The sequence below is a fragment of the Salvelinus fontinalis genome, chromosome 4 (genome assembly GCF_029448725.1).
Source record: "Salvelinus fontinalis isolate EN_2023a chromosome 4, ASM2944872v1, whole genome shotgun sequence".
NCBI classification, from domain to species: domain Eukaryota; kingdom Metazoa; phylum Chordata; class Actinopteri; order Salmoniformes; family Salmonidae; genus Salvelinus; species Salvelinus fontinalis.
In genome coordinates this window covers 27,491,458-27,510,303 of record NC_074668.1, presented here as the reverse complement: position 1 = coordinate 27,510,303, position 18,846 = coordinate 27,491,458, and the positions used below count along the sequence as shown (strand labels likewise).

The 18,846-nt window shown below is 43.3% G+C and overlaps 1 protein-coding gene across 10 annotated transcripts in view; it reads right to left on the bottom strand.

Annotated features, from left to right (window-relative positions):
• The window catches only part of LOC129853455 (autism susceptibility gene 2 protein-like), a 412,695-nt gene extending 395,006 nt beyond the window's left edge, over positions 1-17,689 (bottom strand). For all 10 annotated transcript variants that reach the window (XM_055919505.1, XM_055919511.1, XM_055919507.1 and 7 more), the window contains exon 1: positions 16,237-17,689. In XM_055919505.1, coding sequence (XP_055775480.1) covers positions 16,237-16,530 — 294 coding nt within the window. In that variant the 5' untranslated portion in view covers positions 16,531-17,689. The remainder of the gene's footprint in view (positions 1-16,236) is intronic.
• Positions 17,690-18,846: the final 1,157 nt, after the last annotated feature.

The following is an 18,846-nucleotide window of genomic DNA, read 5'->3' as shown; positions in this document are numbered from 1 at the left end:
GGAGATCTCTTTCCACTTCTCTCTCGCTCCATTTTGCCCATCTCTTAACACTTCTCTTTCTCTCCATTTTGGCCTCCCTTTCCACATCTCCGCATCATCCTATTCCTACCTGGCCCCGATGGAAACAACATTCAGTGGTGTTACTATAACCATACAGTTCATGTTCACTTCCCAGCTCACGTGTGGATAACCAGCATATGATTGCTGTTTTGCCTTCTCCTGTCCTGTGGGGGTTGGTTGGTTTGCATGGTTAGCAAGGTTGCACCCCAGCCTTTCTTCCCTTCCCCTCCCCACACTGGAATGTGCTGCCACTGATAAGATGCTGTTCAGAGCAGCAGATACCTGCTACCAGCTTCCAGCCCAATCATGTAATCCAATTGTGGCGATATAGAGGTTGAGGCCAAACTCCTAAAAACCACCAAGCATGCAAATCAGCACTCAGGCAAAGCCCCCGCCCAGGACCATATCTTTACTGAGATAAAGAAGCTTGGGTTACTATGGGAACACAAGCCTCTTCTACTCCCATGACTTCAGGTTAGGGAAACAACACAATTACTGTTTGATTTTTTACAACACGTTTTCTCGCTCTCGTTCTTCCTATCTGTCTTGTTTTCACCCCTCCCATCCATTTCCTCTGAAGGGCTTATAGGGCTGCAGTGTTTGAACAGAAAAAACATTGTGCATTCTGCTGCACTGAACAATGGCTTGTGTTTTTGACCTACGGGCCCCAAATTACACATTAGCTCACTTACTCTTTGTCTGCCATGGATTCCTGACATGTATCTACTTACAAAACAAATTAACAACCAGACAGATTCAGCCAGACCGGCAGATTCTTGCAGTGCCTGTAGCAGAACAAACAACAGAACCACTGTGTAGAGTAGGTAGGACCTCTGCCTGTAGGATAGCAGAACCATTGTGTACTGTAGGCCTCTGTCTATAAGATAGCAGAACCCCTGTGTAGGGTAGGCCTCTGTCTGTAGGATAGCAGAACCAGCGTGTAGGGTAGGCCTCTGTCTGTAGGATAGCAGAACCAGCGTGTAGGGTAGGCCTCTGCATGTAGGATAGCAGAACCAGTGTGTAGGGTAGGCCTTTGTCTATAAGATAGCATAACCCATGTGTAGGGTAGGCCTCTGTCTATAAGATAGCATAACCCATGTGTAGGGTAGGCCTCTGTCTATAAGATAGCATAACCCATGTGTAGGGTAGGCCTTTGTCTATAAGATAGCATAACCCATGTGTAGGGTAGGCCTTTGTCTATAAGATAGCATAACCCATGTGTAGGGTAGGCCTTTGTCTATAAGATAGCATAACCCATGTGTAGGGTAGGCCTCTGTCTATAGCAGTGGTTCCCAAACTTTTTATAGTCCCGTACCCCTTCAAATATTCAACCTTCAGCTGCGTACCCCCTCTAGCACCAAGGTCAGCGCAATCTCAAATGTTGGTTTTTGGCCATCATTGTAAGCCTGCCACACACACCCACTATACGATACATTTATTAAACATAAGAATGAGTGTGAGTTTTTGTCACAATCTGGCTCATAGGAAGTGACAAAAAGCTCTTATAGGACCAGGGCACAAATAATAATAATCAATAATTTTGCTCTTTATTTAACTATCTTACATATAAAACCTTATTTGTTCATCGAAAATTGTGAATAACTCACCACAGGTTAATGAGAAGGCTTGAAAGGATGCACATAACTCTGTAATGTTGGGTTGTATTGGAGAGAGTCTCAGTCTTAAATCATTTTACACACACAGTTTGTGCATGTATTTAGTTTTCATTCTAGTGAGGGCTGAGAATCCACTCTCAGATAGGTACCTGGTTGCAAAGGGCATCAGTGTCTTAACAGCGCGATTTGCCAAGGCAGCGTACTCTGAGCGCAGCCCAATCCAGAAATCTGGCAGTGGCTTCGGATTAAATTCAATTTTCACAGAACCGCTTGTTGCAATTTCGATGAGGCTCTCTTGTTCAGATATCGGTAAGTGGACTGGAGGCAGGGCATGAAAGGGATAACGAATCCAGTTGTTTGTGTCATCTATTTCGGGAAAGTACCTGCGTAATTGCGCACCCAACTCACTCAGGTGCTTCGCTATATCACATTTGACATTGTCCGTAAGCTTGAGTTCATTTGCACACAAAAAATCATACAATGATGAAAAGACCTGTGTGTTGTCCTTGTTAATGCAGACAGAGAGCTCCAACTTCTTAATCATAGCCTCAATTTGTCCCACACATTGAATATAGTTGCGGAGAGTCCCTGTAAATCCTAGATTAAGATCTTTCAGGTGAGAAAAAACATTACCCAGATAGGCCAGTCGTGTGAGAAACTCGTCATCATGCAAGCGATCAGACAAGTGACAATTATGGTCAGTAAAGAAAACTTTAAGCTCATCTCTCAATTAAAATGAACTTGTCAATACCTTGCCCCTTGATACCCAGGGCACTTCCGTATGTTGTAAAAGCGTTACATGGTCGCTGCCTATATCATTGCATAGTGCAGAAAATACATGAGAGTTCAGGGGCCTTGCTTTAACAAAGTTAACCATTTTCCAAAACGTATTTCAAGCTGTCAGGCATTCCCTTGGCAGCAAGAGCCTCTCGGTGGATGCTGCAGTGTACCCAAGTGGCGTCGGGAGTAACTGGTTGCATGCGCGTTACCACTCCACTATGTCTCCCTGTCATGGCTTTTGTGCCATCAGTACAGATAACAACATGAGCAGCAGTTACGTTTGGCTACATACGGACCGTTAGTGGAATTCCCGAGAGAGAGTAACGATTAATGTGATTGGATGTTAATTATTTGACTAGGCTACCTGTTAGAAATCGACCGATTAATCGGAGGGCCGATTTTCAAGTTTTCATAATCGGAAATTTGTCATTTTGGACGCCGATTTTGCTGATAATTTCTTTTTTTTTTTTTTAAAGACACCTTTATTTAGCTAGGCAAGTCAGTGAAGAGCACATTCTTATTTTCAATGACGGCCTAGGAATGGTGGGTTAACTGCCTTGTTCAGGGGCAGAACGACAGATTTGTCAGCTCAGGGATTCAATCTTGCAACCTTACGGTTAACTAGTCCAACGCTCTAACCACCTGCCTCACGAGGAGCACGCCTGTTACGTGAATGCAGTAAGAAGCCAAGGTAAATTGCTAGCTAGCATTAAACTTATCTTGTAAAAAACAATCAATCATAATCACTAGTTATAACTACACATGGTTGATGATATTACTAGTTTATCTAGCGTGTCCTATGTTGCATATAATCGATGCAGTGTGCATTCGCGATAAAGGACTGTCGTTGCTCCAACGTGTACCTAACCATAAACATCAATGCCTTTCTTAAAATCAATACACAGAAGTATATATTTTTAAAGCTGCATATTTAGCTAAAAGAAATCCAGGTTAGCAGGCAATATTAACCAGGTGAAATTGTGTCATTGGTCATTGCACGCAGAGTCAGGGTATATGCAACAGTTTGGAATATTTAGACTTATGGATGCGACCCGTTAGATAAAATACGAAACGGTTCCGTATTTCACTGAAAGAATAAACGTTGTGTTTTCCAGATGATAGTTTCTGGATTCAACCATATTAATGACCTAAGGGTCGTATTTCTGTGTGTTATTATATTATATATGTTATGTTATATAGCAGTCTGACTGAGCGATGGTAGGCACCAGCAGGCTCGTAAGCATTCCTTCAAACAGCAATTTCATGCGTTTTGCCAGCAGTTCTTCGCAATGCTTCAAGCATTGCGCTGTTTATGACTTCAAGCCTATCAACTCCCGAGATTAGGCTGGTGTAACCGACGTGAAATGGCGAGCTAGTTAGCGGGGTGCGTGCTAATAGCGTTTCAAACGTCACTCGCTCTGAGACTTGGAGTAGTTGTTCCCCTTGCTCTGCATGGGTAACGCTGGGTGGCTGTTGTCGATGTGTTCCTGGTTCGAGCCCAGGTAGCTGCGAGGAGAGGGATGGAAGCTATACTGTTACACTGGCAATACTAAAGTGCCTATAAGTACATCCAATAGTCAAAGGTATATGAAATACAAATCGTATAGAGAGAAATAGTCCTATAATTCCTAAAATAACTACAACCAAAAACTTCTTACCTGGGAATATTGAAGACTCGTGTTAAAAGTAACCACCAGCTTTCATATGTTCTCATGTTCTGAGCAAGGAACTTAAACGTTAGCTTTCTTACATGGCACATATTGCACTTTTACTTTCTTCTCCAACACTTTGTTTTTGCATTATTTAAACCAATTTGAACATGTTTCATTATTTATGAGGCTAAATTGATTTTATTGATGTATTATATTAAGTTAAAATAAGTGTTCATTCAGCATTTTTGTAATTGTCTTTATTACAAAAACATTTTTTTATTTAATCAGCCGATTAATCGGTATCGGATTTTTTTGGTCCTCCAATAATCGGTATCGGCGTTGAAAAATCATAATCGGTCGACCTCTACTACCTGTATTTGACATTGTGTTGTTATTTCACTGAACACTAGATGTTTCACTGCCAAAAATAAAATTAAAACGAGGCTACTCAGGCGAGGAAAAACTCACCCAAATATATAGCCCTGTTGGAAAATATTAAATGGACTGTTTGAAAATGTGAAGAATAAAAAATAGATATATATATTTGTGAATACCTGGTCTATAGGATAGTAGAACCACCGTGTAGTGTAGGGTAGGACTATGCCTGTGCTGTGATTTTCTCCCTTTCCTATGGTTAAACACTAGTAACCACCCACTGACTAACAACTACTACAAAATGTAGCTATCGGTACAAATGGAAACAAATCACTCTACCAAAAGAACATATCTCAGATGTCTGTATGTTTGTCAAGTCAATTACCTGTACTGATAAATGTATTTCAGTGAAGCAGCCTGGCTAAATGTGTTGACAATTGTCAGCTCAGGCGACTGCATTCCCACCATGGTAGTCACAGCAGAGCTTTGACTACCGTCCATTACTCGCCTGCCTGTTTCTCAGTTTAGCATCACTCGTCGCCTATGATGGCTGAGTTGCTGTGCCATGCCATTCTTTCTATTTATGGCGCGGGTGGATCTGGCTGTGAGTACACATGGCGACGGCCACCGTTCTGTCACTCACTGTCACTCTGTAATCCGCCCTCCCCACACATACACAGCCCCTGCTCCGAATGGCACCACTGTACCATGGTGGCGTGCGTCACCCGGCTGAAACATTCTACCACACACAGAACCACTCATATCACACAACCCCTGCTCTGAGTGGCACCACTGTACCATGGTGGCGTCACCCGGCTAGAACACCCTATTACACACAGACAGACCCCTCCCTACCTCCCTCCCTCCTCCTCCATACATCCCTCCCTTCCTGAGCGTAGTCTGCCTGTCAGTGTTTGCAGCCTCTGTTTCCTGCCCCCTTTCCTCCCCTAGTATTATTGTGCAAATTGAAATGCTGGGAAGAGGGGGAGTCTAGTCATTCAGACGGATGCAGATCGGAGCTCCCTTTCTCTCGCTGTCTTTCTCTCTCTCCTCTCTCCTCAGTCTTTTTTGGCAAGCGGGAAGGGAAATATGATTATCCAGCAGGGGAATTGTTTCATCAACACCTGGAGCAGATAATGAAAATAGGAGGATTTATGCACTGTGCTGTGTGGGGCTACGCACTGGGATGGTTTCTCTCTCTGCTGCCTGCCAGGCAGAAGGATTCTCTCTGCTGCCTGCCATACAGAAGGATTCTCTCTGCTGCCTGCCAGGCAGAAGGATTCTCTCTGCTGCCTGCCAGGCAGAAGCATTCTCTCTGCCGCCTGCCAGGCAGAAGCATTCTCTCTGCCGCCTGCCAGGCAGAAGCATTCTCTCTGCCGCCTGCCAGGCAGAAGCATTCTCTCTGCCGCCTGCCAGGCAGAAGGATTCTCTCTGCCGCCTGCCAGGCAGAAGGATTCTCTCTGCCGCCTACCAGACAGAAGGATTCTCTCTGCCGCCTGCCAGGCAGAAGGATTCTCTCTGCCGCCTGCCAGGCAGAAGGATTCTCTCTGCCGCCTGCCAGGCAGGAGGATTCTCTCTGCCGCCTGCCAGGCAGGAGGATTCTCTCTGCTGCCTGCCAGGCAGAAGGATTCTCTCTGCTGCCTGCCAGGCAGAAGGATTCTCTCTGCTGCCTGCCAGGCAGAAGGATTCTCTCTGCTGCCTGCCAGGCAGAAGGATTCTCTCTGCTGCCTGCCAGGCAGAAGGATTCTCTCTGCTGCCTGCCAGGCAGGAGTTAATTAACCAGTAGCCTGGAAGACTACAGGCCGCCACTATAGTTACTTAACTAATCGTAAAATGAACAGAAAATGATGGTCAATGTTCAAGTGAGAGGCAAAAGAATAGCCACCAATTCCTTTTAACCATTCCGCGATAGTCTGTTTTGTCCTTTAACAAACAACTACAGCAGTGATAATTTCACCAACACATAGAGAGCAGTTGGGTAAGAAGCTAAAGGAGATACCAAATGCAAATCTTAGGGCTGGGAATTGACAGGGACCTCATGATCAAAATGACAGACACTTAGATGTCGATACTATTCTTTTTGTATTGCGATTCGATACTGTGATTTTATTGCGATTCGATGTTCCAAATATATTGCTCACCGTATGTCTGCTGCAGAGGGACAGCAGAGAGTCATGAGAAAACGAGTTTTGATCAGTCATGGAAATAAAAGTGTTGAAAACATGTCTATTTAAAAAGAAGGACAAATACCAGTTTTGGCACGGGTACAGCTAACTAGTTCTAGCTAGCGTTAACAACCTTGCAAGAATCGGTAGTTGGAGACGTAGAATCTATGTAATATCGTCAAAAAGAATAATGTGATAATCTAATGTATCAATTTTTCTCCCATCCCTAGCAAGCAGTGGCTGTGGGGGAGCGTTACTGTGCCTTCGGAAAGTATTCAGACCCCTTGATGTTTTCCACATCTTGTTACGTTACAGCCTTATTCTAAAACTGATTAAAAAAATTAAATCCACAGCAATCGACAAACCAAAAAAAAATATATATATATATATACAGTGGGGAGAACAAGTATTTGATACAGTGCCGATGTTGCAGGTTTTTCTACTTACAAAGCATGTAGAGGTCTGTAATTTTTTAACATAGTTACACTTCAACTGTGAGAGACGGAATCTAAAACAAGGAAGGTGACCAAGAACCCAATGGTCACTCTGACAGAGCTCTAGAGTTCCTCTGTGGAGATGGGAGAACCTTCTAGGACAACCATCTCTGCAGCACTTCACCAACCAGGCCTTTATGGTAGAGTGGCCAGACGGAACCCACTCCTCAGTAAAAGGAACATGACAGCCTGCTTGGCGTTTGCCAAATGGCACCTAAAACAAGATTCTCTGGTCTGATGAAACCAAAATTGAACTCTTTGGCCTGAATGCCAAGCTTCACGTCTGGAGGAAACCTGGCACCATCCCTATGGTGAAGCGTAGTGGTGGTAGCATCATGCTGTGGGGATGTTTTTCAGCGGCAGGGACTGGGAGCCTAGTCAGGATCGAGGCAAAGATGAACGGAGCAAAGTACAGAGATCCTTGATGAAAACCTGCTCCAGGACGCTCGGGACCTCAGACTAGAGTGAATGTTCACCTTCCAACAGGACAATGACTCTAAGCACAAGACAAGACAATGCAGGAGTGGCTTCGGAACAAGTCTCTGAATGTCCTTGAGTGGCCCAGTCAGAGCCCGGACTTCAACCCGATCTAACATCTCTGGAGAGACGTGAAAATAGCTTGAAAAGATCTGCAGAAAAGAGTAAGAGAAACTCCCCAAATACAGGTGTGCGAAGCTTGTAGCGTCATACCAAGAAGACTTGAGGCTGTAATTGCTGCCAAAGGTATTTCAACAAAGTACTAAGTGTCTGAATACTTATGTAAATGTGATATTTAAGTTTGCAAAAATGTCTAAAAATCTGTTTTTGCTTTGTCATTATGAGGTATTGTGTGTAGATTGAGGAGGGAAAAACAATTTAATCAATTTTAGAATAAGGCTGCAACATAACAAAATGTAGGGAAAGTCAAGGGGTCTGAATACTTTCCAAATGCACAGTATACATTATTTATTTTTTTATGCACTTTGAGATCATTCTTGTATAACGAAAAGCACTTTACAAATATAATAAATTATCCTACCTTTCTCTCACCACCATCTGTGTGCCAGTGTAATTGTTGTCTCATTCCACACCGTGAGTAAAGAGTGTGTGTATGGTGTGTGTGTGTCCTTGTTTTAGAAAATGTGGCAAAGTGGTCTGCCTGAAAGGAGCGAACAACCCCGAATCAAGTAAGAAGAGTACATAGATGAGTACATAGTTTACATAGAAAAAAGGGTTCTTCGGCTGTCCCAATAGGAGAACCCTTTTTGGTTCCAGGTAGAACCCTTTTTGGTTTTGGCTAAAAACCCTTTTGGGTTCCATGCAGAACCCTCTGTGGAAAGGGTTCTACCTGGAAACAAAAGGGTTCCACCTGGAACCAAAGAGGGTTATCCTATGGGGACAGCTGAAGAACCATTTTAGGTGTATATAACCCCCATAATGCAGAAGTCAGGAGAGAGAGCACTGATTCCAGATCTGAGATACCCAATACTATGGCACATCTGTCAACCTGAGTCATAAGTGTGAAATCTCTTCTCACTGTTCCTGCCAAACTGGTTGCAGAAGTCCAGCATAATGTACTAACTACATCGCACATGTCTATATCTTCACACAACATTTTGTGTAAGATAGAAAATATAACAAACCCTTGCCTACTGTTCCTACAGACGCAGTCAGTTTAACATTGACTTCAGAGACACTAAAGATGAAGAAAACCAAGGAACTGCTTTATTTATATGCATAGTGTATATATATATACCCACGGAGTGGAACAAGCGCTTTGCTTCCACATGAGAAAATAAAGCAGCTCAGCATTGGCTAACTAGCCATAAAAAGACTGATAAAGAATGAGGGGTAAAAGTAGAAATCTACATGAGACAGATTCCCCAGCGTTGCGTAACCAACTCTTATCTAAGCTCTATGAACTTGGCCAGGCACTGCTTATTATTCTGCTGGAAAACAACATCAGTCCACGTTTGGATTTCTTCTCACACAAAAGCTAATATTTGACAGACAGACAGCGCTGTCTGTCTCCGCTGAAGAGGCCTTCTGAGATATGATCGGTGGCTGAAGCACCTCATTGACTTCTGAATTGCATATTTAAAGAGCGCAAGCCTTTAAAAAGCAATGAATCCGGTTGAAAATAGCCTGTGGCATCATTACGAGTCAGAAGCAATTATTCTAGTGTCAAAATTGACTACAAAGTGTAAATAGGAACATTTTGGTCACAAAGTCACTCGTCTAAAATGAAGTTAGGAACATCCGTGCATCACAACGGGTAAATTTAAGGTTGGGTTTTCATTTGAAGATGTCCATTTGCCCACTAACATGGGATGAACAGCTGCGGTGATCGCTTTTTATTCAATAGCATAGACAGTGTGACAGACCTGCCCAGCAGTTCCGACTTTGTTTACATATAACATGTTGCGTAGTTAAATGTAAAATTGCGCAACTAAAACGACAATATTACAGATGTCTTACAATCTTACAATCATTTTGAAGAAGTGAAATAGGCTTCGGTGTCTACAGTGTCTGATGGGGGGCAAACCTCATTAACTAAACGCAGAATCAGTCAGGAAACGGAGAGACGGAAATCTCTTTCTCTAATGAGCAACAGAAAAACACATGCCAATCGGCGTGTTCAGTGGCTCTTTAACAGGGAAGGCAGAGAGAAGCGGATCCACGGTGGGAGGGCCAATGGAGGCAGCAGCAATGGCAAGCAGCAGCCACCTCAATATCTTATTTCAGGCTGGGAATAGAGATCTGCAGCAATTATTGTTAGTATCACTCCAACCAGAAAGACTATTCCCCTCAGAGCTAATGCTCCTATCTCACATTTGTAGGAGGGAGCATGTCGACAACTGTTACGCTAATTGCCTTCACAGCTAGAGTAATTTATAAAGAAAACATGCTCCGAGACCCTCTATAGAGATATAGCCAGTCACGGCATCTCTCAAAATAAACGCTCAAACCCTGAAATCATAAGAAAGCTAACGGAAAGTAGGGATGGACACGGTTATTCGAATATTCTAATATACGAACGGACGTTAGTATTCAAATTTTGAAAATCCTATTCGAAAAATCCTATTCCTAGTTTAACAATGAAAAGGCTTTGTCTCAAATAACATTATCAATGTGACATTGCTACACACAAGGATATTCCATGACATTTAAAATTCTTAATTTAATAAAACACACTTTTAATTTTTGATTTTTTTTTATGTGCGCCTACACCAAAAAGGGTTCTTCTATGGGGACAGCCGAAGAACCCTTTTTTTCCCCTAAGAGTGTAGGTAACCAGAGGTTGTTTTCACCACAGGCGGGCGGGGCCGCGACGTTCTATCTAATACTGACTGGGACTATCCTCAGTTCACTCATAAAGGCGTGCATAATTAGGTAATAACATAGGATGGTGGTGATTAGTAAATGATGTCTATACTTATTTGTTGTGAGTATAAAGTTGATGTTTAGTTGATCTGCATGATGAGGCAGGTATTATATTACTGACTGTATGAAATAGTCCTCTCTACTGCATTGAATGTTCCAATGGTAAATCAAATGTCAAATTGCCTTTTTACTTACTACTTTATTCTGAAAGCGGGGGGATTTTGTAAATACGCTACTCGGCAAAGCCAGCCAATAGACCTTTGTACATGATGGGCCCAAGTGCCCAGAAAAGTACTTGTATAGACCTCCTCAAACAAGTTTTAAAAAGGGATCCACTTGAGAGATGTTGATGTAACTATATGAGAGTACGAACCGGCAAGCCATTCACTGTCTGTTCAACTGCTCTCTGTCAATGAGGGGACTAGGCCAAAAGGAAAACACACATGATTTAATGAGGCACTTAGTGTTCCCTCTACTTATGTTTCATTACTTTTATTGTAAAATCTTTCACGTGCCTCATTGCCAGCCAGTCATTTTGCATTTTCTGCAGCCAAATGCCACATTTATGTAAACCATTATGCAAAAATAATGTTGCTTTATTGGCAAATGGGGAGACATTATCTCCAAATAACGTATTATTTAACCTTATTTTATTCAACATTGTTTCATTGATTATGAGTGAACGAGCACAGAGGAAAGCAGAGCCTGGTCAGACTCAGGAAATCCCATCAATAAAAGGCAAAGCAGCCAGCGGAATTAACAGGCAATTTTAACCAGTCAAAGGTCTAATCCTTCTCAGGCTTCAAGACAACATCTTAATCACTTGATAATTACATCCTGTCACTCACCACACAAAGCGGATCAAGAGAGAGAAAGGAAGGCGCAATAAACAACAACTCAGCAGCACATAACACATCTAGCTATTACACTGACAGAGACTGCAGCAATACCTCTCACAGGGGAAACGACAACCAAATGAAAAGGGAATCAAAATCAGCAGCACCGTAACACATCTCAAATCAAATGTTATTTGTCACATGCACGTGTTTAGCAGATGTTATTTCGTGTGTAGCGAAATGCTTACTTACGGGCCCTCCTCAACAATGAAAGAGAAATAATAGAAAAATAATAACACAAGGAATAAATACACAATGTTTAACGATAACTCGGTACTGCTTACCATGCGGTAGCAGAGAGAACAGTCTATGACTCGGGTGGCTGGAGTCTTTGACAATTTTTAGGACCTTCCTAGGTCCTGGATTGCAGGGAGCTCGGCCCCAGTGACGTACTGGGACGTGCGCACTACCCTCTGTAGCGCCTTGTAGTCAGATGCCAAGCAGTTGCCATACCAAGCGGTGATGCGGCCAGTCACAATGCTCTCAATGGTGCAACTTTAGAACTTTTTGAGAATCTGAGGGCCCTTGCCATTGTCATGTCTTCTTCAAGACAGTGTTGGTGTGTGTGGACCATGATCATTCCTTAGTGATGTGGACACAGAGGAACTTGAAGCTCTTGACCCGCTCCACTACAGCCCCGTCGATGTGGATGGGGGTGTGCTCGGCCCTTTGTTTCCTGTAGTCCACGATCAGCTCCTTTTGTCTTGCTGACGGTGAGGGAGATGTTGTTGTCCTGGCACCACACTGCCAAGTCACTGACCTCCTCTTTATAGGCGGTTATCGTCGTTGTTGATCAGGCCAACCACCGTCGTGTTGTCAGCAAACTTAATAACGGTGTTGGAGTCGTGTGCTGCCATGCAGTTGTGGGTGAACAGGGAGTACAAGAGGGGTCTAAGCACGCACCCCTGAGGGCCCCCTGTGTTGAGGGTCACTGTGGCAGATGTATTGTTGCCTACCCTCACCACCTGGGAGCAGCCCGTCAGGAAGTCCAGGATCTAGTTGCAGAGGGAGGTGTTCAATCCCAGTGTCCTGAGCTTAGTGATGAGCTTATAGGGCATTATAGTGTTGAACGCTGTGCTATGGTGTTTCCTCTTGTCCAGGTAGGAGAGGGCAGTGTGGCGTGCAATAGAGATTGCGTCATCTGTGGATCTGTTGAGGCGGTATGCGAATTAGAGTGGGTCCAGGGTGTCTGGGATGATGGTGTTGATGTGAGCCATGATCAGCCTTTCAAAGCATTTCATGGCTACAGATGTATGAGTGCTACGGGGCGATAGTCATTTAGACAGGCTACCTTGGCGTTCTTGGGCACAGGGACTATGGTGGTCTGCTTGAAACATCTAGGCATTACAGACTCAGGTCAGGGAGAGGTTGAAAATGTCAGTGAAGACACTTGTCATCTGGTCAGCGCATCTACTAGTGATAGTCACAGCAGCCAAGCTATTCATTAATTCTCATAACAGACAATGACGGTTCAGCAGGGGGACCATAAGGGGTGCATGTGACATCCCCACAAACCCTCTGGAGAGAACGTTCCCTTCCTAGGGAGAATATATTTCGATAATATGTCTATATATATTGGACACACCGCCTCAGCAGCATAGCCAAAAGGAGGCTCTCTCTCCACTTTCTCTCCACCACCGAGCATGACAGTTTGGGAGAGATGGGTCCCAGGGACACCCCGTGGGACTTAATAAGCCTTTCTTCACGGGACGTGTCAGGCTCGGAATGTTGCACTACAGCCATCACACTGCAAGAGCAATGAAAACACTGAGCGGTAATGCAACATGAAGACCATTAAAAAAATAAAAAGTTAACAGGCCTCTGTAACAAGAGACCAAATACTATAGGTGTTGCTGTATGGCTTGTAGTTCAACACACTGAGTTGTTCTACAGCTTTTAGCAACATCCCAACTAGTCTAGATATCGAAATCTATTATACTGTTGATGTACAGCTTTCCGTTTATTCCTCCAACACACTGCTGAAATGTTACATATGCAGCTTCTACTACAACTGCTATAACAGAAAACAGTAGGCTACTGGCTTGACATGTTTGTTTATGACAAGTAATATACTATTTTAAAGGATATAATGTAAGACAGTCTAATAACCCCCCCCCCCCCACACATACACATTCCAAATATTACAAATGAATGTAGTTCTGATGGTTAGAGGGGGGGGGGGGGGGGGGGGGGGGGGGGGTTCTCCCTGTAAAAGAAGAAACATGTGAATTTATAAAGTTCATGCCTAAACAGATGAACATAAGAATCACCTCTGTGGATTAGCGAGGGGGATTTGCCACTCTCGTCTCAACGTCACACAAAGAGAGGGGGGAAAAAATCACATCTCATTTCTATTATGGAAGGTGGATAATGGTAACATTTTCTTATCGTTGCTGTTAGTTCATTACCCATGGGGGGGGGGTGAGGGGCTTTTGAGGGGCTTAAGCAATATTGTATAATTGTCTTAATAGGCACGTGAGAGAAAGCTTTGCCAAACCCACACTGAGTGGGTCTATTCTACATACCTCATCTCGCATTTCCAATCACTCTAGCATAGCCCCCCCCCCCCCCCCCCCCCCCCCCCCCATATGACAAAGCAGGCAGGTTTTGTTTGTACAGTTGATTTACACAGATAAGCAGCTTTCCGGATGAAATGGGGACTCCAAACAAATAAACAAACCACAATAAAATGGACTACGGGAGCAGAACAAGCTGCAGTATACACACAGCATAAGCCATCATAAGAGCACACATCTTTTTCCTATCAATCCAAAGCTGCTATATTAACCACTACTGAGACATGTTTAATGTGAAAGCAATACACTCCAAAGGCTACACTGGATAGTCAGTGCCACATAGATAAAGCAGCTAAAACTTACCATGTACGTTTGCATAAACACTGTGCACAGTATTGTAGAGCAGCATGGGTTCAATGAACCCTGAGAAAATGTGAGATTGATCTCAATTTACTGTGAAAGTTCCCGCTCTAATCAGATCCAGGCTCTGTGGACTGTCATGAACGGGGCATTGGCCATCAGTGAATTATGCGAGGTTAAGAACACTCTTTCAACTAACTGCACTGTGCTTATTAGAGCACGATGCAATAGGCCAGAGTGTTATTTAATAGCTAATGGTGCCGTGCCAGTTGGATAATTGATAAGCAATTAGCGCTGCAGTCATGCTAGGTGATAGGGTTCTCCCTATCAAGAACTATCAGTAGCACATGGATAGTCTCTGCTGCTGATACAAATCATAAACAGAACAGAGAGTGGGTGCACCTCAACTGAAGCTGTATTTAGCGTTAGGGGAACATCTGATCGTATTATAAACAATGTTAACATCATTCCCGCTTAGCCCTATCACATATGTCGGCTTTCCAGATGTGAGTATAACCCACACGTAGCTCTATGCAAACTATCCCCGCATTCAACCCATTATCATGCAAATATGACAACTATCCATTTGATGGAATTAATTAAATTCATTGGAATGAATTGATGAAAGCTGCATCATGCCTGATTCGCTGTCTGGTCGAGTACAGCATTCATTCACTTGTGGATGTCACTGAAGGACGAGACCCTGTTGACAGCCTATCCACTGCTCTCCTGGTGAGATCCTATTTGAGAAGCACTTTGCTCAGACTTCCCAGAGGCCTTTCAGAGTCAGAACCTGTCAGACTGCCATAAGCAGCGAGCACCGGAGGCACGCACACAAATATCACATCTGAGCATACAATACACCCATGCACTCATGCACCGCGCACATACACACACACAGCAGGCCTCTCACCATCACCCTCTCCTACATACACACACTTCCATGTACCCTCTGCACCCTCCTCTTAGACACTATCTTCTTTCACACTGAACCCCGGTAAGTGGCATTGAAGGCTTAAGTTAATGGAAGAGCAATGTAATTACTGGGACCCTGACAGGTTAACCTTGTTAACAGATGAGAGGTGACAAATTGATGACAAGCTCCCAGTGAGTAAACACTGTTGGCCATTTATGTCCACAACAAAAAAAGATGATATCAGGGACAATACGTATGTACTCAAATCTAGTAATAAGCCAATAGGTCAAGCTACGTAATGCAGTCCTGTACCATGCACGTGGTTTGGTCCCTGTGGGGAACAAGCAGGAATTACAACACACTGTGTTGCTTACATCATCACACTCAACTGAGTAAAGTAGTAGCAGATGTCTATGGGTTTAGTTCCTCTGACCTTTACAGCCACAGCCAGCCACTAACATGTAGGCTAAAGGAATTATTGCAGATACTACGTAGGCCTCACAATTATTAATTACCAATACAAAAAAAGGTATTAATGACCAATTACCAATACAAATGTAAACTTTTTTTAGACAACTCTAGAGCTTGGACAGATGTTTCATGTTACTACAATAGATCACAACGAGATCTAAGGATAGAGATTACTAATCCACAATCTCATTTGTAGACTTCAGACCTGAGGTTCAATCACCATCAAAGCTACTAGAAACAGATGATCAAAGACACGTTGGACCATCCAATGAATATATGCACACTCCACATGGTTATAGATGCATGAAATTATGTAAATTGTGTATCAAATGAATCTAAAGGGTCTGCAGACCATTGTTGAGTACAGTAGCCATATAACAAGAAAAGCCATAACTACAAGAACAAGATCATCAAGTCATTCCACTCATCAACACTGCAGAGAAAACAGCACCTGTTTGTTTGCTGTCAAACAAACCGTTATGTGACAGCATTTCATGAATAGCAACTCATTAGTCAAGCAGAAAACTTATGCAAATACGGAGGTGTTCGACATGTGTAATTATAAGCCTCACCTCCAGACAGTCCAGGCTGACGAAACTGGCAATGGCAAATTCATCAATGATATCCTCTTCTTGAGAACTGGATTCTCGTCTCTTTCGACGAGGGGGGCGCGAGGTTCTGGCAGAGGGTGTTGAGTGTGGAGACTTTTTACCATTCTGGGAGGCGAGATCCCTCCCAGGACTTTGCTCCCTATCTGAACAAGACGAAGGTTTCGGACTGCGGGCATCCTTGCCCACTGCCTCCCGTCTCCGTACCCTCTCACGTTTGGAACGGGATCTCCGGCTCTGCTTCAATTTTCCATCCATTTTAGAAATGTTGCAATGACAAAAACACTATAAATCACCTAACGTAAAGCGGATTCCCTGTGCGGCCAACCGAAATAATAATCTATAGTGTTATCACTAGTAGATACGGATGTATAAATAATACATCTATAAGTAATCAGATTCACGGAATGACCTTGAATATAAACCTCCCGAATACAATAAACAAATGTTCAAATATTCCATGCGGGCGAGGAAGAAGCGATGCAAATCCTCACGTATTTTAAGCGATTAGATACTGTAACGTCGACGCGTTCTTCACATAAGCAGGTGCAAAACAGCGAAATAGTTACAATTTATGCACTCCACTTCCTTTGCAACTTTGTTGCATTGGAATAACACAATGTTAATAGCTGAATACCGCAGACAGCGCAGAGAAATCATGTCGCTGCCCGTTGTTTTCCACCACCCAATCCATGATCCGCTGTCAAAAGAGTCTAGATAATATCCGTCAAAATGCGTATTAGGTGCTTATCAATAATGGATAAGATAATAGGCTACATAAGTTGATAATCCTCTCTGTAGGCTATTAGCGAGTTTCAACGGTTAACCATATTCATCTGACAAGTTCCACCGTAGGGCTAAATCTTTGCGCGATAAAATCCACGAGGGCAGGAATCTCCAAATCTCTCGCTACTTATGCGCAATATTTTCCAAATGATCCTCCGTTTAGCGACTTCAGCATACGACAATCCACTGTATATGATCAAACCCCATAAGGCAAAGGCATCGGCTATTCCAGGCCCGTGTAAGTTATACATCAATCCACTCCTGAATTCCGTCCTTGGTTGCTCAGTTGCTCGTGGCTCATCGTATTTTTCCCTTTCGCATAAATGCAAAGCTTTGATAAGTGTCCTTAAAGCGACAGGGGGTGATTCAAATCTACTCTCCCCTCTTTTCCCTACATCTGAAATTAGTGTGCAATAAAAGCCTCAGAGAGCCGAGATAACTGACGTAGGCTACTTCCGCCAGCTCTGCAAATTACCCAAAGGAAGTGAGCTAGTTTATATATAGCCTAGGCCTACTTTTAAATTCCGCACAGTAACTTTGTGATGGGGCATAGGCTACAATATTCGCATTCCTTTTGTGTAATTTGTCTGGCTACAAATACGTCTGTCGCAGCCTGCGGGTCCATGTAGTCGCCCCCACTCTGACGTCCTACTGTCAGCGAATAGAAATGCCCCACTGCCCAGGCTAGTAGAGGCTACTGGTGAGCGGTCTGTCAGCCGTTTGACAGTTGCCAAATGCGTATCAGTCTGTCAGGCTTCCCGAAAAATATACTACCGATATGCCAATCTCTACAGTATAGCCACCACCTTTAGGCTGTTACACTTTTCCAACTATAATGCGCGATTTGACTTGAGTGGGCAGAGGATATGCTTCTGTAATCATTGTAGCCTATTTATCTATTTGGATAGGCTACTTGCCACATTGAATTATGTGTAGCACTCTCCTCTCCAGTGGTGTCCGTTCTTCACCATTGTATGTTCTCTAGGCTATATCTCCATTCTGCTGAGTAGATACTTCAACGAGGCTTCTCTTTCTGCACTTCACCTCATCACATATTTGCATGGGAAATAAGCACATGGTTTTTGCATTTTTACTACCAGCCGCCACCATTCAGTGCACGCAGTGAAAGTGTAAGAGAACAGACAGCCTAATATACAGTATAAAACCACATAGCATAAGGCTCAACCTCAAGCCTTCTCACAGGAAAGTATTATGTATCTGTATCAGCCAGGTGCAAAGTAATGACATAGGCCTACTGTATTATTCCTGTATAGTCCTTTTGTTGCCGGTGCAGCACTATCAAAAACGTAAAGAAATATAACAATTAGCACAGGGAGGAGCAAACTGCGGGTGGGCTAAACAGTATATGAAGTAATTGTCACCAATTCAGTAGTAACTTGTAGTAAACGTTAACCAGAGAACACCCCAATCATTTAGTATTAGCAATAGTCTCTGAAGATTTAGTGCTATATCATTCTCCTGTTACTGCAACCTCCGCTGCACTGCAGTGATATATTCTCTCTCTGTTGAACTGCTTTGAATGAAATAATTCAGTAAGGAGATTAGAGAGGGACAGGTATAGAGGAGAGGAGCAGAGCTTCGTGGATGAGAGGGGAGAGATTACCTCTGTTTTACTCATGCCACTGTATTTTCTGGTAATCCATACAGACTAACTGAGCCTCACATCACGTTCATCCCAATGAATACAGAACTCTTTGAAATGCATTAACACACTACTGTATAAGCAAATAAGAGGGGTGTCAAAATGTTATAATGTGAGAGGGTAGA